We start from the raw sequence: 22,366 nt of genomic DNA, 5'->3' as shown, positions 1-22,366 counted from the left end.
CTGAGTTGTATCTATTCTGACAAATTTCGGATTTACTACTGACATAGCTATGAAGCAATTAAGCAAGATACAGTACTCTTGATATGAAGCATGCATGCAGCAATCTACAACTTGAAAGACCTCATTTTTAAAACTATATTTGTACATGCATCCCAATGCAAATAAAAATATCTTTGTGAGGAAAAATGATATAGTGGGTGGTAGCAATTTTTGGCCAATAGAATATTTTATATTTTTGGTAATATCATAATAATCATTTTACACAATGAAAATAATTGTTATTTGTGAGGCGACTTTTATTGTTTAAATTTTACAACTATATGTTTGTTTTCAATGCAGATTGTAACTCATTTCATTGCAACTAGATTTAGATGCAGTATAATCTATTCTATGACCAATGACTGAAGGCTTTTGATATCATTACTGAAATCTCGTACATTCAAAGTTTAAAATTATTACATTTAAAAATAGTTATTTTTACTTTATAAACAGTTAAACATTGCAACAAATAAAAATTGAATGGAATAGAAGAACAAGAGGACTGATCCTCGGGAAGTTATCATGGTGTATATTCTGAATTCTTGGGAGTTGATCCGCATTCTAGGCACAGGCCCGTGCACGTTCCGCGCGTTCACGTGCTTGGTTCAGCGTGCGGAACGATCCGCAGCAATCCGCACTGATCCGCATTCTAGTAACGCCCCTGGAATAGAATCTGGTTCTATTCCAGCGGAAAGCATGCGTCAAAAGGTCAAATCGCCCACGCTTTTGATATGGAGGATAAAAACGAAGATAAAAGTAGACTTCTTTCTGGAGCAGGTCAGAAAGAATGAGAAATAGCTCATTCACTATGTATGTTAAACTGATTTAGGTCAAGCACCAGCACCTTCCTATAGCCAGCCAGCTGCTCCCCCTCCTCCTTACTACCAGCCAGGGCCTGGACAGCAGCCACCACCTCCTAATGTCCCTCCTTCTCAAGCCAACACAATACTTGTAAGCTCATTTGGGTGCAAATCTTCACTATGAATGATATATATATAGTAACTAGTCTAGATACTAAGTTACATCAGTGATACATTACAGGCTAGCAAAATGATTATTGTGCAGTAGTCTAATTGTGCTGTACATTGCTAATAATTTTAATCATATTTTTGTAGAAGGGATTTTACAAACTATACCCAGGGCCGTAGCCAGGAACTTGAAATAGAGGGTTCGGAAATTGCTGCGCGCGAAGCGCGCAGCGAAAATTTTGACGAAAATGGGCGTGGTTTGTAGGCGTGGTCTTAATTTACGCATCTCAGCCTTTAATCTAAAACTTTTTTGCAGCTACAACAGGGGGTTCGTCCGAACCCCCCCTGGCTACGGGCCTGATACCAAGTTCATAGTTCACAGAAATAAATATCAGTATCACTCATGATATCATCCACTTCCTAATTAATACTATCTAAGTGACAGTGTCGTAGTCATATGACTGTTTATTTTACCATTCTGTACTTCCTTAATATAGAATAACTGTGATGCATACCAAGTAGTACTATATTTAGATATCCCATGCATTTCTGACAGGTGCATCAGGCTCAACCAGTGGTCTATCAAAGGAGAGTCCTAGTTCCTCCTGATTATACCTACTATGCCATCATTGGGACTATTTTCTTCTTTCCACTTGGACTCCTTGCATTGTACATGGCAAACAAGGTCAGGAAGACTGCACTTAGTTTAATTTATTCTTTTTTTATTATTTTTTTAATTTGTAGTCAAAGGACAGTGTAGCTGCAGGTAATATTGATAGTGCTTGGGGTGAAGCCATCACTGCCAGAGTCCTAAGCCGTATTTCCATCTCTTTTGGGATTTTCGTAGTGACATTGATAATACTAGCTATTGTGCTACCACTGAGTCTGTAATCCTCCCTGCCTGTGTGTGTGTACATGAAGGATTATTGTGTTATTTTGACTTTAAAGACTATCTATTATAGTGTTTTCCCCTCGCAATAAAAATAACTATTGTTTATATTAAATCTTGTGGGATTTCAATCCTATTTCAGATTCAATGAGCAGTATTACTTTTCTCATTAACACTACTCATGCATAATGCATACGTAACACATGCAATATTATGCATACGGCAGCCCCACCCCCTCATAGCTCTCATGGAGACCATTGAGCTTCTTCAAGGTAAGTAGTTAAAAGCAAAGTTGTATAGTCTTATCTGAGGATGCACAATAGACATGACTGGATAACCCCAGGGGAAATTAACTTCGTCTCACCCCTCAGCTTAAATTCCAATTAATTATGTATAGGCTTATGCATGTGGGTGGTGCTATCACATTGAAATGTTCATGAAAAGTTAATGAAAAATTTAAGATTATGAAAAGTTCAAGCAAAAGTCCAAAAGTTCATGAAACATGGAACTTTGTTCATGATCTTGAAATTCCTTGCATGTTGGGCGTGGTATAATGACGTAATATTATTTATCACAAATCTATGCCAAAAAATCATGGCTGACAGAGAGAAGCTTCTTCAAGGTAGTTAAATATTAAACACGAAGTAAATCTCCTTTCTATGCAGGTCAACCTGATCCTCGTAATTACGGTCAGCCTCCTCCACCTTATTATCAACAAGCGCCTCAACAAACACATCAAAACACGATTATTGTGAGTTCTATAAATAACCAGAGATAGTGTGAAGTATGGGCGTATTTCAAAATTTCTTCAAAGCCATATCTTTTAGACTCTGCTAGTTTGTGAAGAATTAGACTTCCACTGTTAGATCAGTCTTGTAGTTGGTCAAAAATCCTGTCATTATTGATATGTATATACCTTTGTTATGTAGAATTACTGTTTTTCCCTTTTAACAATGGAGCATTGAGAGAAAAAACACAGTCCTTTTGCGTTTTCAATGTTTGAGCCTTTTCGACTTGATTGCCCCTTTTACCATACATGGTCACAGAAAATGAATAGCTATTGATAAAGAAAATATATTTTTATTGTTTTGATAACTGGAGTAGTTTTCATACGCACATACATCTCATAGTCATTTCTCTAAATAAAATAAGTACATGCATGTGTATCAGAAAATGGCCTTTCACAACAAAAAGCATCATGTGGTCTTTGGCAGGAAGTTTAAAAATTAAGTGTAAAAAAGATGTAAACTCACGTATCTAATCTCCAGGTCCATCAAGCTCAGCCTATTGTATATCAGAGAAGAATTGTTGCCCCACCGGATTATACCTATCTTGCTGTCATAGCTGTCATCTGCTTCTTCCCACTGGGTCTCCTTGCACTCTACATGGCTAATAAGGTAGGACATTAATAATTAGTATCATTATGGGTAATGCAGCTCTACTAATGGACACTTTTCAGCATTCTCCCCTGACTCTATCTTCTTTTAACTTAATGATAATTCTATTAGTTCTCCTTTCTGTCCCTTTTCTTTACATTCCCATCATGTTCTATTATTATATTGTCCTTCTTCTTATTATTATTATTTTTTTATTTTAGACTAAGGAGAGTGTAGCTGCTGGGAATGTTGGCAATGCTTGGGGGGAGGCAGTGGCTACAAGAATATTGAGTCGTGTTTCTATATCAATTGGAACTCTTCTGCTAGTATTGATAATACTGGCTATTGTACTACCAATTACTATTGGCAGTGATGATGATGACTAAATAATTCAATAAAAAACTTTCAATTGAACATTGCCGCTTTAATATTTGAGTCTTGTCTACTTTTAGTGCAACTATATTGATATAATGGCTATTGTGTTATTAATAATGTTTAAAATTTCAAAAAAACAAAAACAGCGTTTTACATTCTTAGAGTAATGTTTAGATGTTTTTAATGATGCCTGCTCCAGAGGATGGGGTGGCCAAGAAAAAGGTTGCATTCATCTTTTCTCCTTTTTCGTTAACATATCCTTCCTAAAGGAGCAAACACAAAAAAGAGGTGTGACCTTTTATCACATCTTCATTATCATGGGCATGGCAATATACTATTACTATTACCAAGAGTACAGGGTCAACAATGGCAAAAACAATACTACTACTACTACTACTACTAATGATTCTGATACATATTGATGTACTTATGCTGTGTATAAAGTTTAAGCTGATTCCAACTAAAATGGCCATTTTTTTAAATCAGCTAATTTCTGAATAATACCCTGTACTATATAGCCCATGGTTTTTTTTCTGAAAAATGGCTCAAAAATCACCCTAAGTTTTAATACATTTTCTGATATATATATTGATGTACTTATGCTGTGTAGAAAGTGTGAGCTGATTCCAACTAAAACTTTTCAAGTTACGGCCATTTTAAAAATCAGCCAATTTTTGAAAAATACCCTGTACTATAGCCCATGGTTTTTTCCAAAAAATGGCTAAAAAATCACCCCTAATTTTTAATACATTTTCTGATATATATTGATGTACTTATGCTGTGTAGAAAGTTTGAGCTGATTCCGACTAAAACTTTTGGACTTACGGCCATTTAAAAAATCGGCAATTTTTGAAAAAACCCTGTACTATATATAGCCCATGGTTTTTTCTGAAAAATGGCTAAAAAATCACCCCTAATTTTTAATACATTTTCTGATATATATTGATGTACTTATGCTGTGTAGAAAGTTTGAGCTGATTCTGACTAAAACTTTTCGAGTTACGGCCATTTTAAAAATTGGCCAATTTTTGAAAAATACCCTGTACTATAGCCCATGGTTTTTTCCAAAAAATGGCTAAAAAATCACCCCCCAATTTTTATTACATTTTCTGATATATATTGATGTACTTATGCTGTGTAGAAAGTTTCAGCTGATTCTGACTAAAACTTTTCGAGTTACGGCCATTTTAAAAATCGGCCAATTTTTGAAAAATACCCTGTACTATAGCCCATGGTTTTTTCCAAAAAATGGCTAAAAAATCACCCCCCAATTTTTATTACATTTTCTGATATATATTGATGTACTTATGCTGTGTAGAAAGTTTCAGCTGATTCCGACAAATAATTTTCAAGTTATGAGCATTTTTAAAAACTCAAAAATAGCAAAGGCTATTTATTACATAGCCTAAACCTTTTTTTGAAAACTTGCTTGGGAATCACTTACATGTACATGTAGCTTTTTTGATGAAATACCATGTTACATGTATAAGGCTTTTCTACTATGCCAGTGTCTACTAACCTGGATTCTTTTCTGGGTCTCAGTCACAGCCTCTTTCTTGAGGAGAGTGACAGTACAACCTCCAAAACCAGCACCAGTCATACGAGATCCATAAACTCGCTCATCCTGCCTTGCCAGCTCAACAAGACAATCCAACTCAAAGCAGCTCACTTTGTAAACATTTCTAATCAAACAACATTAAGTAGATATCACGCTTCAACTATAACCCTTCGTTACTTTAGTGATTCGTGACTCTCGTTCATTAGTTTTCCAAAATGTCTGAAGTTTCCTCCTTTCAATACTTCTTTAGCCTCAATGGTTCGGAGTATCTCGCTCACAACATGCACAGCACACTGGTACTCAGTAGGTCCATCAGGAACAGGATCAGAGAGACTAGTCTTCAATTCTAAACACACAACGTTAGTAGAGGAGCTCAGGGTTTACTTGCTTACTTTCAATCTCCTCCAAATTTTTAACATCTCTCAGTGTCTTTACTCCAAGTTTATCGCAGGCGGCATAGCAACGGTCACGCCTCTTCTCGTACTCTCCACCACCCACATTGTGTTTGACGTTAGTGTTTGTCACCATGACAACAAGCCCCTCCTTCTCCAAATCAAGGGGAACCCCCTCAGCAGTGAAAGTTCCATCGTTATTGGGTCTGGAAAATAAAATAATAATGAGGAGTGGAACAAATGAGGATTAATTATTACTGGCAATCAATGAAGAGTGCTTTATCTTTCTCTGCCATCATGCACACAAACTGATCCATGATACCACAAGGAGAATGAGCATACATGTGCTCAGCTCTTTGGCATAATAAGGCTCTTTCCTATAAAGACTAAAGTATTAAGACTATCTAGCAATATTAATGTACATGTAAATGTAATTACATATAAAATATAACTATATTTTACCGGATTGGTAAAGGTCGGCAGGACCACACCCACTCTTCGACAGAGCTCCTCCACAAACAAACAAACCGACAGTTCCAAAGAGGCTGAGCTAGACACGCCCCCACCCAAAGGTACGCTCGAGTTGATGACTGCTTCAAATGGAGGCACACCCCCTGAGACTCCTCTACTGAGAAGAGCAACCACACCCTTTACATAGCGGGTCCAAGAAGGAGAAGAGAGGGGCATCCTCGAGGTCTTGTCCTGATACTCTTCATCTGTTGGAGGAGGAGGGAGAGAGAAAGTGACATCATTGTCCTCTGAGAATGCAGTCGTGATGATACGACAATCCTTTCCACTGGACAGCGGACGACCAACTATAACCGTTACCCTCTGGAGTGCCTATAGTCACGTGATTAGAGTAAAGTGTCACGTGATGCATTTAAGGACCTTACCATAGGAAAAACACAGCCATTGTTGTAGTCAGTGTGCTCTCCAATGAGATTAACGCGTCCTGGAGCATACGCTACTACTGACGGAGATCCTCCTAGCCTCTCAGTAAATACCTTCTTTGCATACTGGAGCGTGCTTTCAAGATTGTCACCAGCCACACCTTTCTCGTTGGATGCCATTTTGAGCTACGCCTATATTATAGTTAGTTAGATGGCGTCACTTTATATTAAGGTTAAGTTATTAAATAATGTGTTTGTTTTTTAACTCTTTTGTCACTTGCTTGGCTGACCGCAGCAAAAGATGGCAACTTCTGCATTACCAACATTAGAGAGTATCCCAGAGGACAGACCTGTCCCTCCAGCTAGTCCTACTCCTCCTCAACCTAAAAATGAAAACAAATGGGACACAATTAGGAGAGTTGTGAAGAGGTGATAATTAATATACATGTACATTTGCATCAATAATGTTTCTTCCTTTAGTCAAGCTCTTCAGTTTGTTGGTTTAGAGCACCCCCAGTCAACGCAAGAGCATCAGGAACATGTACAGAGGAGTATAGTGGTGGCTAAGATGGAGCAGAGAGTGAAGAGACTAAAGAGTACTGAGGCACAACTGGATTGTGATAAGTCACTTGTTGAAGCTATTGTTCCTCATGAAACTGGTAAAGACAAATATGTATGCATGTATAGAGGGAAAGATGAATAGAGTTAACATTATACTGATACTGATATGTAGAATATTGCATGTACATATTTTGTTATGTTATTTTTATTGGTTGGGAACTATAATATTGTTTTGACTATTTCTCTACTAATAATTTCTTTATTCTCTAATAGTCGCACCAGTCACGACACATTCCTTACTGCGACAGTTAAGCGTTAAACCAGACCAACACCAGACCGCCGCTGAAGGTCCTGCTCTACCAACTCCACCACCTCCTCCTTCAGCTGGTGGTCATGAATCAATACCAATGAGAGCCATTGATCCTTCTTATAGATACCAAACTAGTGAGCCTGTCCCTGACTCAAGTACAGCAACGGGAAGTTCTCGTATTGAGCGTAGCCTGAGTGCTCCGACTAGGTCAACTATGGGAGTGTCGTTGGCCACTGGTGCCTCATCCACGCTCCAGAGAAGAGCTTATCTCTCCCGTCCAACTGGTAGACTGGAGGCGGAGCCTGAGGAACTCCAGATTATTGAGCCTAAACCAGATCTATGGAAGATTGCTAAAATTGCTCTGATGAGTTTGTCGTACTTATCAACACAAGTGAGAGCATTATTTTAGAGAAAAATATAAATAGTAAGAAAATGTCACTTATTTCTATTTCTGGCAGAAGAAGGAGCCAGAAGAAGGAGAGCCAAGTCAGGCAACTGCTGCAGAGAGACAGTGGACCCATCAGGAGTCATTTCTTAATGTTGAAGAAGTGGACAGTGGTGAAATGAGTGATATTGATGGAGGAGGAATAGCATTGAAGAAGATACAATATGAGGTAGAGAGGAAAGAAGAGAAAGGAGAGAGGCTTGTGTGGTATGTGTTACATCTTTTCTTATTTTATAGAAGGAAGATAGCACCAAGAGCCCTGATTTTGTTTTGTTTGAGGTAAAGAATGTTTTTGTCTCTCATTCCCTCCCTCTTTCTCTCTCTCCTCTCCCTCTCTCCTCTCTTTCTCACTCTCTCTCTCTTTACTCTACCTTAGGATGATAATCTCTTTGGCAGGGAAATGACAGATGGTCAAATTGCCAGGTGAGTATAGCAACAGCAATCTCACATTTCAATTTTATTAGGCGCAAGTTTGAAGTGCCAGATGAACCCCCACCACAATATGATACATTAGACCACATACCTAAAGGTCAAATTTTTAAAATTATATTTTATTTATTTTTGTGATTTATATAGAAGTCAAACCGAGACGTAAGAAGCTCTTGCGTCAAAGTGAGAGGAAAGCCAAACACTACCGAGGTCCACTGAGAGGAGTCACACTGAGACTACTTAACTTTAACTATAAGAACGTGAAGTCAGACACTCGCCAGAGATTAGCTGAAATGGAGCAGCCCTCACTTCATCGGTTAGCCAGTTACAGATTATAGTAATATCAAGAGTACATAAAACCTAAAAAGAGAACCTAAATACCTTAAAATTCCTAAGTTCAATACCTAATTAAAAGTACATAGACTAATACCTTTAGATATTATCAAGAGTACTTTATGTACTCTTGGTATTATGTACTTTTGGTATTTTTATCACTCATGTTCTTTTTTGCTCATTGCAGTCCTTTCTTTGCCTACTGGCTAATGACAGTCCATATACTCATTCTTGTATTCAGTCTGTCAGTCTATGGATTTGCTCCTTACGGTTTCGATCTAAAGACGGAGAGGGCTCTTGTCCAGCAGAGCAATCTTGCTGTTGCTGTTGAAGAGAAGAACATTTCAACTAATGTCTGGGGTGGACCCCCTCAGGTAAACTTTGCTGTCATTGTGTGGGCATTGATGTCATTGTGTGGGCATTGATGTCTTAGAAAGTTTGATCCAGGATTTCCCACAGGACTTTGGCATAATGTTAATGCAGGCTCTTGTCAGGGGATTGTCAAAGTCAGAAATCTGGCCAAAGACCCTGTACTATATGGTCCTTGGCCAAATTTCATCAAAAATGCCAAGGAGAGATTCCTTCTTTTTTATAATTTTTTTCTAATGCATATGCACATCCTTAAGTTGTGTAGAAAGTTAAGGCGGATTCCAATCATAATTGAATTGTTTACGAATTTTTAAAGTTGCTCCAAAATATGGCCAAAGACCCTTTACAGGGACTTTGGCCAAATTTTGTCAAAAACGACAAGGAGAGAATTCTTCATTTTTATAATTTTTTCTGATGCATATACATGTTCTAATGTTGTATAGAACATTTGTGTGGACTGTTATACTATAATTATACAATGTAGTACTTATCAGCTCATGCTATTTAGCTCAATTAGCATGTTATGTGGGGAAGCCCTGGCTTGAGCCTAGTCTGATTAAGTTACAGGCATTTTAAAATTTAGTCTAGGGGACTCCCCCAGTTTCACCTGTTCTGATGTTGCTAAGTTTGTTATAAAACACTACTATAATATTATCACTAGTTTATTTCATTATGTATAGAGTGCTCTAGTATTGCTTGGGGCTACATACGGCCCATGCATGAGATATGACAGACAATTGGCAAGAGGGTTGGATATTGATAGGTGGAGGGAGGCTAATAGCTCCGGCTGTTGTGTAAGGCTAGATAACTCCGGCTGTGTTCAGGTCACATCTCGTGAGCAGTGTCCGGTAATTTTTGATAATTATATTCTCTCTCTCTCATTTCTATTTCTTTTTTAGGAGTTATTTTCTGACTTTGTTTACATTGACCAAGAGTTGAATGACTCCACTGTGTTTACTGACAGGGCCGTGTGTGGTACTTCACCATTGTAAGCTGTCAATAACATTTGAATAGCAGTTACCATGGAATTTTTCCCTCCGTGTGTACATAGCTAGTTTTGATAGCTCAGTGTGTGTGTGAGAGAGAGAGAGAGGTTGTGAGCTATAAATAAATGCTCTGCTATATAAATGATTTTTAAAGGCCTTTGTGTTAGTTATTATAGCATCATTTCTATTAGTATTACTATTACTATTATTTATATTATGCAGGAGTTGTTTGAATCCTAATCCTTCACATGATACAAGATGGATGTCGGAAAATATCACAGAGTGGCCGGTAAGGAGAGAGGGGCCAATTATTATAAATAAAGTCATTATCGAATAATCGTTCCAGATTTGTCAAGAGTCTCAAACTCGTCCTTCGGAGCACCTCTCCTGCAACTTGACTGGGCGCCCGTGTTGTGTCGGGATTCAAGCTCACTGTCTCATCACTACTCTTGAACACTGCGACTTCTTAGATGGGAGGTTTCATGCTGATGCTTTTTTATGTTCACAAGTAAAGTAAACAAAACGGTAACTTATATTACTTGTAGCTGCATAGGTTGACTGCCTAAGTGATTTGTGTGGTCTCCTGCCATTTGTTTATCCTAAAGTGCCTGACCAGTTCTATCGATTGCTTACTTCTCTCTTCCTTCATGCTGGGTAAGTGTCTGAGATGGAGTATTTTTAATTGTCCATGACTGAGAATGTGCATACCTGTCAGTAGTAACAGTGCTGAGCTGTTCTGTTGATCCCATGACATAATTTATAACAACTTCTACTGATTCCGTTACACTGTTGTTACTAGTCTTGTTAATCCAGCTATGTGTACTGTGTTTATTGTGGGCAGCTCAAGAAAAAGCCTTAGAACTGTATATGTAATATTTGCTTAATATTATGTATGACATCCTCTGTGTGTTTGCAATATGATAGTCGAGACAGCTAGAGCATATCCCAATTTCTCTCTTTTTGTTTCACAGGATCATTCATCTTGTCTTCACTCTTACCTTTCACTTCTTTGTCCTCCGTCACGTTGAGAAGTATCTCGGCTGGCTGAGAACGTCTTTGATATATCTAGGGAGTGGCCTAGGAGGGAATATTGTCAGTGCTGTATTCGTCCCCTACAACCCTGAGGTAAAGGGAAGAGGGGGCTTTACTGGAGGATTAGGAATGAGTTTATTTACTCCATTAATGGCCATTGAATAATTTGTATAAGATAATATTTTCAGTTTACACTCCAAAAAAAATCATTACATAAGCCACTATGCTATGCTATGCCAGAAGTTTGAGTTAGCTAATTTCTTGCTCTAGCTATTCTTTCTCATTTCTTTCTAGGTTGGTCCAGCTGGAGGAATTTTCGGTATAATCTCATTCTTTCTTATATACATTATGTATCAGGCACACCGTCTTACTAAACCTTGGAAAGAAGCCCTCAAACTACTAATCATCATTATCATTCTCCTCTGCTGCGGTCTCTTTCCTTTTATTGATAATTTTGCTCATTTCGGAGGATTTCTATTTGGCACGCTATGGAGTGGAATACTAGTCCCATATTACCAGCCTCTTGATGCTGAGTTAGCATATTATAGAGACAAACACAAGAGGGAATACAATCCATGGAAGGATTGGATACAAGTGTCCAAGATTTTATTTATATTTATTGGCACACCAGTACTAATCTTGCTTTATTTGTTGTTCTTCCTCATCTTTTATGTGGAGCAGGACACATGGGATGGGTTTAGGTTCTTAAATTGCATTCCGTTTACGCGCACTTTCTGTCTTAACTTTGGACAGAACATACGGTCTCGTGACATATTTATTTAAATCTTTGTGGACTTTTTGATTTACTTTTTAGTATCAGCTTATTAATCAATCTGTCATAGTATCAGTTATGTCATTTTATTATCAGTATTGTCTATTGTGCTCTCAGTTATTCTTTATTCTTATCAAAAGAAAATTAATGATTATGAATATCCTATCACAATTATTATTATAATATTGAAGTAACGCCCACGCATAGCAAGAGTATAAATGAGGTTTTGTACTAGCCACAGCACCACGATCAGAACACGTTGCTTCGTCGTGCATGCTAGCTGGAGCCGGAGTGAGTGAATCCTTTTATACCAAAGACTCAAAGCCTCCATTGAGTCTCTCTCCTTATACAGTATGACCAAGAGAAAGAGTAGCGATGAATGGGAAGGAAGCGAGTGGCTCTCAGGACAATTCCCACCGCCCTCCTTGCCCTCTTCTGGCTCCAGTTGTGACTATTGTCGTGAAAGCTTTGGGTTCTTCTGGTGGATGTCAGGAGGAAGGAAGACCTGCCATTTCTGTGGCTACCAGATACACTCCCGCTGTAGTAGCGTCATATCCAATGGTAATGGAAGGAAAATCAGGATTTGTCAAAGATGTCGCAAGTACAAGTACGACTCCTCGAAACTCCTCATTGAAGGTAATTAAAGACATTTCTTCTTGTCTCACTCCTTGTTAACGGTCTCTTCTCTCTCCCTTTTGTAAATAGGTGACGAGTTTATATCCTACACAGGCAGAATCCCCTCAGCTTGTTACCTCTGTCTCTCTGAAGTTGAATGCTCCCTCCTCCTTAGGATTGACCCATCAAGTATGGAAAGAGTTTACTAATTGTGCAAATGCTCATAATGCCTCTGTTTTGCAGATGTTGAAGAGAAAATCTCACTAAGTGAAGTTGTCAGTGTACAAAGAGGGTTTTCTCATGCTGGCCACATGAGAGCCGGTAAGTAATAAACTTATGAATGCTTGCCATATCAACACCTCTTTTACCCCATAGCTTCACTCTATGATCCTTTACGCTGCTTCTCTATTAATGTCAATACTTGTAATGGCCATAAGACATATGATTTGAAAGCAGAGTCCCTCTCTCACTGTGAAAAGTAATCATAAGCTCTCCTTTCCTATATTTATGACAAACCCTTCCTTCCTCTCAGATGGATCAAATCTTTAAACGTTGCATTGGAAGTTTATCGCAAACTGAAAGAACAACAAAGAATTGAGCAAAACACAACAGGAGCCAATGTAGAAAGAGAAAGTGCCAATGCTAAGTCTAAAAACTCCCCCTCACCTTCCCCCACCCTCTCCTCTAATTCCCCCATTTCATCTTCTTGCTCTTCCTCTACAAGAGAAGAGAGATTGACCCAGAGAAGAAGGAGGAGAAAAGAGTCTCCTGAGGTAGTCATGGGTGACGGAAAATCCATAGAAATCTACGAACAAGACGACATGGTAGTGGTAGATGTGACCTCGGACTATGGAACTGCGTGTGGCTCCAGTCGTGAGGCCACACCGACCAGCGAACCTGGTGACCCTAAACACTCGCCCGTAATACTCAAAAGGTCCCATTACAAGATACGAACAATAAATGCACCACACAGATCTAAAGTTAATAGGAGCAGCAGAAACGAAAGATTCACCGCAACAGTCACTTCAACACGATCCTCACCAGACTGGAGAACTGATAGCTCCTCTTCCCACGGACTTCCTTATAAGGGAAAGAAGAATCCACTAGCATCAAACTGTGCATGCCATGCGTATGCTATAGAATCTCCTAGGGACTTCCTTTTTCCATTTTCCAAGAACGTACCCAACGATCCCTTCCAGTCATGCTGTGAGCTGTGCCGGGGGAAATGTAAAGTAGCGCACGATCTAAGAACATTTTAAGATTAATTTTTCAAATAGAGATAATTGTTATTGTTATTATCAACATTATATAATTTTTATCACATACACATAAGAACAACTAGTCCGTGTTGTCAGCAGAGGTCACTCTATCCATTGTATGTTTGTCTATAATGAATAATTCGTTCTTTGTATCATTAGTCAATGATTCTCATTAATGGAGTAATAAATAATTTAAAGTTATTGAGCTCCAGCTGTTGTTTGTCAGGGAGAGAGAGAGAATGATTATCTTTACTCGAGCAAACGCAGCAATGGCCCAGACGAAGTGTCAATGCTGCATAGAAAAGGAAGGAAAAGGTCACAACGCGATAATCAAATTTATTAATTTTTGCTACCATATATGGGCATGAGTATGAGAATTGAGCATAATTATGACAACTACTAATGTTACAGCACATGATGTGTCGTATGAAACGATGATGTGTATCATTGGAATGGTGTGTGAGACAGTGAGAGTGACCTTTCAACAGTTTCTGATCCAATAATGTCTAACACAAAATATTCCATTGGTAGGACTGTCCCTGAGAGTTTCTTCTTCTCTAAATCCTAATAGACCATAGAAAATATATAAAGAAAGAAAGGGAGCTAATGCGCTAAATGTTCCTTTTAAAATAACTCACATTTTGCAATATCTCTTTATATTTTAATCTCTTCATTATCTGGAGAATTGCTGATCTTCCTATATCAAGTGGTGTGGTGTGTGTGCATCAAAATACACATGATGTTCACATGAATCACAAAAACAAAATTCTACTATAAAAACAGTTTAGATACCATCAGACACATGATGGTATAAGCTGATGCAACAGGAAAGAGTTCAGTCATGAATATGCTCAGCTTACCTTTGATAAAATCTTTCTTAAAGCTACTTATCCCAGGAAGAGAGAACCACCATACTCTACTCTCCCCATCAATCTCCTTTAATACCAATACCCCGCTGATTACTAGTAAACTGTGAAAAAGAAACAAATTGTATCATTATTATGAAAGCATATCAGGGGGATGTACATGTAGCAATTCAAAATTTGAAAGCAAAATGTTTAGATTGCTGGCAAAAGCATGAATGGTGTGTTGGGAGTAGAAGTAAAAACATGTGATAAGCATAATAAACATCTAATTAAATAATACTACTTACAGTACAAGTACTACAATAATTTGTTGTTTCAATTACCTAATGTCTTTATCGGTTAGCTTAAAGTCTTTAGTGAGTTTCTCTTTACTAACTGTTACATCAACACAGTCAATTAGAATCTCTAATGCTTTGTCCACCAGGTGTTCCCCTTTTCTACTCCTTAATGAACTAGTAACTGTTGATACGTAGTCCTCATGTGATATTAGTGCATAGTCATCAGACGAGGTCTCCAGTTTTATAATACGTAACTTGCAATCATCTTTTAGTGATATCTTATTAATAATACACAATAATAATTATTATGATTAAAATAACTTACTATTTCTTTATCAACTGATGTCTTGTCTTCCAAGAGACTGTAGAGTTGATGTTGGAGGACAATAGGAGGGCCTAAACTAGCAGGAAACAATCTTTTAACGTAAGAAATAGCAGCCTCTGTGTCTGATGGGATCACCTCTGATGTATCTGTTCAAAATCTGATCTACTACATTTCTCATTACCATCTTATTTTCTCACCAGTCGGGTTGGTCTTAAATGCTTTAGTTCTTCTTTCTTCAATGGAACGAGATGGGATAACAGCAGTGAAACGACGCTTCATTTTTAACCTCCTTTAGTCTTTTTCATTAATGTAGGGGTTTTCATAGAAGGCCATTTTGAAAGGCAGCCATTTTATTTTGAATTTATTATTAGAATTAGTGAATTGACTATTGAGATAAAAATTTAAAAAAATTCTCCTAGTGAACCATAGATGATCTTTGGCCAAATTTTAAAGAGTAAATACTCTAAACTAATATCTATGGCTGGGCCATACATAATCTATAAAATCATGCACATTAGCTATGATCATTATCTATGATCTATATGATCATGCATGATTACTTGAGACCACACCCACAATGTGTTGCTACCATAGGAACTGAAAAATAAAGATGTCTACCGAGACTGTAGGCAAGATTTCAATGTTGGACCAGAAACTAGAGAAACTGAGAGTAGCTAATAGAGTAAGATAATAGCACGCTGTATGTAATATGTTACTGTATCTTAACAGAAGCAACTCGTTCATTCTATTGTCGTTGTATCAAGACTTTCCCCAGATATTCTGGATAAGAGAGATATACAAAGTATGCTAATAGCAGTTTACTGGGTAAACAAATTTTAATTTTACATATTCTGCTGTGTACATTTAATTCCCTTTGTCATCCCTGTTCATTGTCTTACAGGACATTATGAAAAGATATTTAAAAACTGTCATTTGAAGTATCAAGGTGATGGCCCAACTGGTATCTTGCTAATTTACCCACAACATGCAATACACTATCTTGAGGCTCCACTGGAATTACTGAACACTGTCATTACTGATCTTGGAGAGCTAGGAAAGCAAAAGTATACATGATATTAAAATGTAATACTAATTATACATTCTCAATTCTCTTTTGTCAGGGCTCTACTCTGTGACAGTCGTTTGCTTAATTTCTCCTCTGGTCTAGAGCAGAGGTTCTATCCACAGTGGAGTGCTAGACAGCTAAACTTACCATCTCTTGCTAAAGGTGAAGTGTATCAGACCAACGATGCTATAGAGCTGACTGTTAGTTTCCCTGATTGTAATAAAAATTATTGTGACTTAACAATATTATTTCCATCTTTTTAAGGTTAGTACTTGCTTAGAGAAGATGTATCAATTAGGATGTCAACTTAGTAAATTGCATCAGGTCAGTATCCTACAGCTCCATCTTCATAAGTACTGTTACTGCAGATTGAGCTCAAGCGGACACTGGATATTTTACCCGAGAAACTGCCCAATCTCTTGATACAGCAAGGTATTAATTCAACTTTATGCAATGTAATGCTGCTTAATTCCTTTTCAGATATTTTAGAGTATCTAGTGTGTAATAAGGAGCTTGACACTCCGGCACAGTATCTCCAGCAATATTGCACACCTTTATTTGTTGCTTTAGAAAGTGGTGAGTATGAGGCTATATTTACTATTGCACATTCTTCACTTTCTCATCTCTCTCTTAGATTTTGTATGGCCGCTATCAGTTAGACTATTTCCTTATGATTGAAATTAGACATTCTTAAAAAATTAATATGCAAAATCAAAAATAGTATAATAATAATACTAATTACAAGCAAGCAAGAAGATTAAAATGAGCGAATGACATTAATAATAATAATAATAATAATAACAATGATACACGTTAGACAGAGTCCATGCAGTTACTTATCTGGTGATATCAGTACATCATGAGAGCTGAAGGAGTCCATGCTATTCTGTGACGAGCTCCCTCCACTGCGACTTGTTGAATTAGAGGAATTCCTTTTCAGAGATTGGTCCGGAGTGTTAGGATTGGAGTCATCTTCTATTGATGCAGTGATTCTCAATCCTTTAGTCTCACCGTTCATTTCAATGACAGTTTCAAAGGTCCCTTCAACTTCTCCTTCTTCATCATTGCCTGTCTCTTCCTTTGGCATAGCTTCCACTCCCTTTTCTCCTGTGGGGCTGTGTGTATCAAGGCTTATCCCATTCTCTTCCAGTATAATCACTGTATCTGTTAGGCTGTGAGATAAGAAAAGAGAAAGAAGATCTACCAGAGAGTATTATAAAAATTAAAGATGTTTCAATTGTAACTGACTAAATCAAAATTATACTACGAACAACAAACATTCTGTATCAGTTGAAAAAATGACCGGTCAGAGGTTACCAGTATTTTAACATACCCAATTGGTAGTGAAGCACCCTCTCTTGTATTCATGTCATCTTCTTCCTCCTCATCCTCATCTCCTGTGCTCAAAGGAACATCTGCATAAAGAGAAAGCATGTAATTTTTAAAGTCGCTCCAAAATCGAGCCAAAGTACATGTACATGATCTCAGGCCAAATTTTGCCAAAATTGAAAAGGAGAAAATTCTCTATTTTTAACATATACACACACTTACATGTATGTTGCATAGAATGTTTGAGCAAATTCTAACCAAATTTGAATTTTTATGAATTATAATGTTGCTAAAAAATCAGGCCAAAGTCTTGAGCCAAAAATTAGCTTACTATAGTTGGGCTTCTTTTAGGATTATAATCATTTTGGAGGCATTCAGCTACATGTCCATACATGTAATGCTAATCAAATAAATCAAGTTCAAGGAGGAGTATACAATATTGAAGGCAATAAATGATTCTCTTACTCCCTCCCCCCAAAATAGTAAAATATTACAACGCAATGCCTGCCAGTCATGTGATACATTGAAAGGAAATTCACACATGAACACCCAAAAACAACGCACACAGAATTAATTAGCAATGTTTTGCCAACAGGCATTGCAATGCCAGAAATCTACTAATAATTACTAGTAGGCATTAGTATATGAATGATGCATAAAAGGTACATTTCCTCTTCTAACCTGTGGCTGTGCTGTGGTCTTTGTTCCGTTTAATACGAGGATAGCCATTAACAGCTTGCATCAGTGACACTGTCATGTACCCAGGAACTGAATACAACTTAATGGAAAAAAGAAAAAGAGATGGGTAAATTCAAAAAAAGCTAGTAATTTCATACTTCAGGATTATCAGTTATTTCGTCGTCATCAGGTTTATTATCAGGAGGTAGTTCCTGTAAAGCTTGTATTTGAAGCAACGCTTGAAATGCTAAAAGAGAGGAAGCACAATATAAAAAATAAAACCTTTGACTTTTACTCACGTGAACGACAAATTGGACAGTTACTTGCCTGATACCTCAAATCACCAGCTGTAATAATAATAATAATAATAATAATAATAATAATAATAATGCCCCTTGTTTTTCATTGACTCACCACAAGATGAGCATATACAGAAGTGACGGCATGGGAGAAGTATTGTATCACGTACGTCAGTATAACATATAACACACTCAGCACCAAACTCTATATCATCATCATCAGAATCATCATCATCGCTATCTTCATCCTCAGCCTAAACGAGAAAATAAATAATGTGTTATTAATTAGTTAGGAATTAATTAAAGTGAGTGGGTGGTGGCCATGCCCCCCTCTTACGTTCTTAGGCACAGCTTTATTCTCTAGTCCGAATATGTCATGTAGCAAATATTCCATTGAGTCGATGAGTACTTTCTGTTTCAGTACTTTGATGGTGAATGAGTCGGGATTTGAGGCAGACCTGTCCAGCTTACAAAGAGTAAGGAGGGACTGGTAATCTGAATCTATGAAAAGGAACCAAGGTCATAATATGTATTGTAGTCATTCTAGTGGGAACATTGATGTCTGGGTTTCCCACAAAGGATGCTAAGCGAGCTAAAAGCATACTTCATGAGCTGACACATACAGGATTTGGAGCAACATTTAAAAATTCATAAAAATCCAAATTTGATCAAACAAGCTCAGACCTTCTACACAACATAAGGGCATGTATATGTATCAGAAAAATTATAAAAATGGAGAATTCTCTTTTAGCCATTTTTGACAAAATTTGCACAAAGACTAAAGGCTATAGCCTTTGGTCTTTGGCCTAACTTTAAAAATTCCCTGAGATGAAGCTGAGCACAATGCCAAATACATAATAGTAGAGAGTCTAGCAATGTGGAATCATAGCAAACACACCCACCCCGTACATGTACATGTACATGTACATGTACATGTACGTGTACATACCTGATGTTGATTGTGTCTCCAGTAAAATAGACACTGGGAAAAGATTCTGTCCTTCTTCCGGATTATACGTTAGCTATAAAAGAGAATTATAACAAAAGAGTATGATCTTATAACTTACTTTCTCTTCCATCCACCTTGATGGATTGAAAACAAAAGACAATTGGCTAAAATTTTGCTCGAGTCCTTTATCGTACACGTAACTCTGAGATACTTTCGTGACGGCACTAGTCGTCTGACTACATGCACACAATTAAAAGAAAAAAATAATGATAATAATATCAGTGAAACTGAAAACAAACACAATAAAAGTAATTTAGTTAATGTACACACACACACACGCATTGTATGGGGTTGTTTTGATAAAGATGTCTACGGCAGAATTAATGTCAACGAGAGGTCTAATCAGTTACAATGTATAGTGTAAGTGGTCTGTCATACATGTACATACCCATGCCTCAATCCTTCCATTGTCGATACGTCCAGCAATGAGAAAAATATACTGATCTGGCATGGGACGTCAGAATCAAAAAGAAACTCTATTGTGTATTGAGAGGAGTCACCTTCTGGTCTATAAATCACACCAACCCCAGTGAAATGGACCTCATTAGTCAATGGTACAAGTACTTACCTAACTAGCTTCACTGATTCTTTGTGAAGGTTTAGAAAAGAGGAAAGACACTCGACTGGTTTCTTTCTAGCTGGCTGCTTGTAAGGAAACTGGAAAGAGAGAGAGTTTATGTACAACGAACAAAACATGATGAGGGGAATGAGAGCAAAACCAAACGAAAAGCCAAAACAACAACAAAAATAGCTAAATAGAGATTATTATTATTATTATTCTTTACTAACAGCTCCTGGTGGGCTCGTCATGTAGTTGACATCACTGAGATCACTGAACAAGAAATGCTCAGGATCACCTGTCTCAAACTTCCTTGATCCCAAATGATAGTGATTCGAGAAATACTGCTGACCTGTTTGAGTATGAAAAGGAAGTAAATTGAATTTACATGTATGCTCAAGGCAAAGCCTTTCTGTACCTTCTCTGGGCGGGTAGGTGTACGGGTGATTACTGTTCACCTCTGGAGAGAACACTTCTACCCTTCTGGAGAGTCTTCCTCCCATTATTCCTCTCTTCTTGTCTTCTTAAGAACTTAATGACTGTACTGACACTGACAGAAAAAATAGTGAAAATACAAGGCAATGTTTATGGTTATATGGGCGTGGTTGATAAGAAACCACGCCCACAAAGGCGTGGTTATAACTATTAATAACCAGGTTGTTTACGACACTCCCAAAATGGCGTCAAACCTGTTTGTCTGCGCTGCCGGGATACACATACCGGTAAATGGTGTGCTGATGAAACAAGAATTTCTAGCGTCCCTTCTTATTACTTGAGATCACAATACAAAGTTCAATTCAAAGACAAATACCACCGAAGAGAAAGATGCTATCAGGAGGACGGAGGATTGCGATTTCAGCTCCATCTTCAGCCATTTTTCATCGCCTGAACTCCTTTGCCAGCCTCCAAGAGAAAGCTAGGGAAGCAGGTCCGGTATTTAACAAAAAATGTTAGTGTACATAGCATTTTGTGAGGAAACTTAGAATTTAATTATGTATATAGACCTTGATGAACTTGATGGGGAACATGCTTGTCCCAAAGTATTTACCAGCACTGTGCCTGGCCCAAGAACAATGGTAACAGAAAATATTTCATTTCTTTTGAAGTTTAGTGTCATTTATATTGTTTCATTTTAGGAACGATTGAGAGATTTAGGTGAAGTTCAGGTATGTATTTACCTTTCACTTTTAGTCTAAACAGTACTGTGTTATGATTATTAATGCAGTTAACTAACACCATTCAAACATTTGTCGATTACAAGAGGTCGTGTGGAAACTACATGGTAGATGCTGATGGCAACGTACTTCTTGATGTTTATCAGCAGGTTGGGAGTCTACCGTTAGGTAAACAACAACACAAAACAGTGAATACATATGACAAAACATTTATTCTCTTTCTTCTTTATTGTACTATTTTCATAACCACAATGCATACTACCATGTTACAACAGGGTATAATAATCCATCGGTATTAGAAGCTGTCAAATCAATTGATGTCACTACTCTTATCTCATCCAGACCAGCTCTTGGTTATGCTCCATCAGTCGATTATCTCAATATGCTAAAGAAGTCTCTTTTAGCTGTCAAACCAAATGGAATGGATAATCTAGTTCAGCTCATGTGCGGCACTTGTTCTAATGAGAATGCGCTCAAGCTTGCTTTCATGTGGTATATGGTAAGTCTAATTGATAAATATTGTGTAATAAATATGTATATGTTATTATACCACTTTCTTTAATGTAATGTGTACACATGCATGGTGGGTGTCATTGTTTAACTTTCTTCTATAGAAAAACAAAAGAGGAGGGGCACCAATAGGTCAAGCCGAGTTGGACAGTGCTTGGAACAATCAAGTAAGTGCTTAGTTGGCATACAATATTGTAATGTCTCCTTTTGTTTTGTGTTTTATAGGCACCAGGCTGTCCTGATATCAGTATTTTGTCTTTTAAAGGTAGCTTCCATGGACGGACTATGGGTTAGTTGTGACTGTGATGCATGTTTGTTTTCTGTTTTATAACAATAATAGTTAGTATTTTTAGTTTTACTATATGTTTTATCGTTAGTATTTTAATGTTACTGTTATAATTTTTTAGGCTGTCTGTCTATAACTAACTCTAAACCAATGAACAAAGTTGACATACCCGTCTTCAAAGGACCCGTAGCCTCCTTTCCTACACTAAAATATCCTCTTGAAGTGAGTGGCTGCTCAATTAATTAACATCGTAACAACAACAACAATACTATAGCCTTAGCCGATTGGCCTGCTAATACTAGTATTTATTACACTAACAGGAATTTACAAGAGAGAACAAAGCTGAAGAGGAGAGATGTCTAGAAGAAGTAGAGGACCTGATACACAA

General features: G+C 37.5%; 9 protein-coding genes across 9 annotated transcripts in view; 6 read left to right on the top strand and 3 right to left on the bottom strand.

Annotated features, from left to right (window-relative positions):
- Positions 1 to 709: 709 nt before the first annotated feature.
- LOC100633503 (uncharacterized) lies at positions 710 to 2,053 on the top strand. Its single transcript, XM_003384455.3, has 4 exons — positions 710 to 816; positions 869 to 990; positions 1,564 to 1,692; positions 1,752 to 2,053. Exons 1-4 carry the CDS (start codon positions 771 to 773, stop codon positions 1,896 to 1,898), a joined length of 444 nt encoding a protein of 147 aa, XP_003384503.1. The 5' UTR covers positions 710 to 770; the 3' UTR covers positions 1,899 to 2,053.
- A 377-nt stretch (positions 2,054 to 2,430) lies between these two features.
- Positions 2,431 to 3,790, top strand: LOC100633377 (uncharacterized). The gene is made up of 4 exons (XM_003384454.2): positions 2,431 to 2,518; positions 2,562 to 2,647; positions 3,165 to 3,293; positions 3,494 to 3,790. Exons 1-4 carry the CDS (start codon positions 2,491 to 2,493, stop codon positions 3,656 to 3,658), a joined length of 408 nt encoding a protein of 135 aa, XP_003384502.1. The 5' UTR covers positions 2,431 to 2,490; the 3' UTR covers positions 3,659 to 3,790.
- Positions 3,748 to 6,712, bottom strand: LOC100638250 (galactokinase-like). The gene is made up of 7 exons (XM_011412152.2): positions 6,491 to 6,712; positions 6,060 to 6,437; positions 5,856 to 5,974; positions 5,598 to 5,803; positions 5,383 to 5,551; positions 5,167 to 5,329; positions 3,748 to 3,910 (listed from the first exon to the last, which is right to left on the bottom strand). The coding sequence occupies exons 1-7, from the start codon at positions 6,665 to 6,667 to the stop codon at positions 3,818 to 3,820; spliced, it is 1,305 nt and encodes a 434-aa protein (XP_011410454.1). The 5' UTR covers positions 6,668 to 6,712; the 3' UTR covers positions 3,748 to 3,817.
- Positions 6,713 to 6,746: 34 nt separating this feature from the next.
- On the top strand, positions 6,747 to 11,863 carry LOC100638123 (inactive rhomboid protein 2-like). Its single transcript, XM_003384492.2, has 16 exons — positions 6,747 to 6,916; positions 6,968 to 7,146; positions 7,322 to 7,749; positions 7,817 to 7,972; positions 8,041 to 8,082; positions 8,180 to 8,226; positions 8,268 to 8,332; positions 8,380 to 8,548; positions 8,753 to 8,939; positions 9,615 to 9,782; positions 9,834 to 9,922; positions 10,143 to 10,209; positions 10,267 to 10,428; positions 10,474 to 10,574; positions 10,892 to 11,045; positions 11,247 to 11,863. Exons 1-16 carry the CDS (start codon positions 6,789 to 6,791, stop codon positions 11,733 to 11,735), a joined length of 2,631 nt encoding a protein of 876 aa, XP_003384540.1. The 5' UTR covers positions 6,747 to 6,788; the 3' UTR covers positions 11,736 to 11,863.
- A 108-nt stretch (positions 11,864 to 11,971) lies between these two features.
- On the top strand, positions 11,972 to 13,761 carry LOC109580468 (uncharacterized). The gene is made up of 5 exons (XM_019993665.1): positions 11,972 to 12,360; positions 12,430 to 12,528; positions 12,583 to 12,660; positions 12,715 to 12,817; positions 12,872 to 13,761. The coding sequence occupies exons 1-5, from the start codon at positions 12,078 to 12,080 to the stop codon at positions 13,596 to 13,598; spliced, it is 1,290 nt and encodes a 429-aa protein (XP_019849224.1). The 5' UTR covers positions 11,972 to 12,077; the 3' UTR covers positions 13,599 to 13,761.
- Positions 13,593 to 15,448, bottom strand: LOC100637996 (serine/threonine-protein kinase 19-like). Its single transcript, XM_019993669.1, has 7 exons — positions 15,265 to 15,448; positions 15,068 to 15,213; positions 14,788 to 15,020; positions 14,459 to 14,568; positions 14,237 to 14,295; positions 14,077 to 14,162; positions 13,593 to 13,890 (listed from the first exon to the last, which is right to left on the bottom strand). Exons 1-7 carry the CDS (start codon positions 15,344 to 15,346, stop codon positions 13,848 to 13,850), a joined length of 759 nt encoding a protein of 252 aa, XP_019849228.1. The 5' UTR covers positions 15,347 to 15,448; the 3' UTR covers positions 13,593 to 13,847.
- A 192-nt stretch (positions 15,449 to 15,640) lies between these two features.
- LOC100637872 (uncharacterized protein C7orf62 homolog) lies at positions 15,641 to 16,900 on the top strand. Its single transcript, XM_003384490.3, has 8 exons — positions 15,641 to 15,749; positions 15,797 to 15,869; positions 15,969 to 16,131; positions 16,189 to 16,333; positions 16,398 to 16,457; positions 16,502 to 16,565; positions 16,614 to 16,709; positions 16,768 to 16,900. Exons 1-8 carry the CDS (start codon positions 15,678 to 15,680, stop codon positions 16,809 to 16,811), a joined length of 717 nt encoding a protein of 238 aa, XP_003384538.1. The 5' UTR covers positions 15,641 to 15,677; the 3' UTR covers positions 16,812 to 16,900.
- On the bottom strand, positions 16,804 to 20,600 carry LOC100637746 (E3 ubiquitin-protein ligase MGRN1-like). The gene is made up of 13 exons (XM_019993664.1): positions 20,426 to 20,600; positions 20,238 to 20,359; positions 20,017 to 20,105; positions 19,837 to 19,956; positions 19,507 to 19,624; positions 19,389 to 19,461; positions 18,777 to 18,940; positions 18,555 to 18,693; positions 18,440 to 18,487; positions 18,299 to 18,387; positions 18,144 to 18,240; positions 17,467 to 17,548; positions 16,804 to 17,305 (listed from the first exon to the last, which is right to left on the bottom strand). The coding sequence occupies exons 1-13, from the start codon at positions 20,508 to 20,510 to the stop codon at positions 16,966 to 16,968; spliced, it is 1,566 nt and encodes a 521-aa protein (XP_019849223.1). The 5' UTR covers positions 20,511 to 20,600; the 3' UTR covers positions 16,804 to 16,965.
- A 72-nt stretch (positions 20,601 to 20,672) lies between these two features.
- Positions 20,673 to 22,366, top strand: part of LOC100637622 (4-aminobutyrate aminotransferase, mitochondrial-like) — a 2,422-nt gene continuing 728 nt past the window's right edge. Inside the window, exons 1-9 of the mRNA XM_011412149.2 lie at positions 20,673 to 20,956; positions 21,010 to 21,083; positions 21,144 to 21,173; positions 21,233 to 21,350; positions 21,458 to 21,681; positions 21,797 to 21,859; positions 21,918 to 21,981; positions 22,100 to 22,200; positions 22,299 to 22,361. Of these exons, the coding sequence (XP_011410451.1) occupies positions 20,833 to 20,956; positions 21,010 to 21,083; positions 21,144 to 21,173; positions 21,233 to 21,350; positions 21,458 to 21,681; positions 21,797 to 21,859; positions 21,918 to 21,981; positions 22,100 to 22,200; positions 22,299 to 22,361 (861 nt within the window). The 5' untranslated portion in view covers positions 20,673 to 20,832. The remainder of the gene's footprint in view (positions 20,957 to 21,009; positions 21,084 to 21,143; positions 21,174 to 21,232; positions 21,351 to 21,457; positions 21,682 to 21,796; positions 21,860 to 21,917; positions 21,982 to 22,099; positions 22,201 to 22,298; positions 22,362 to 22,366) is intronic.

Source organism: Amphimedon queenslandica, unplaced genomic scaffold (genome assembly GCF_000090795.2).
Source record: "Amphimedon queenslandica unplaced genomic scaffold, v1.1 AMPQUscaffold_13490, whole genome shotgun sequence".
In the NCBI taxonomy this organism is placed as follows: Eukaryota; Metazoa; Porifera; class Demospongiae; order Haplosclerida; family Niphatidae; genus Amphimedon; species Amphimedon queenslandica.
Note: the sequence above shows the minus strand (reverse complement) of the source record. Positions and strands in the feature narration are given on the sequence as shown.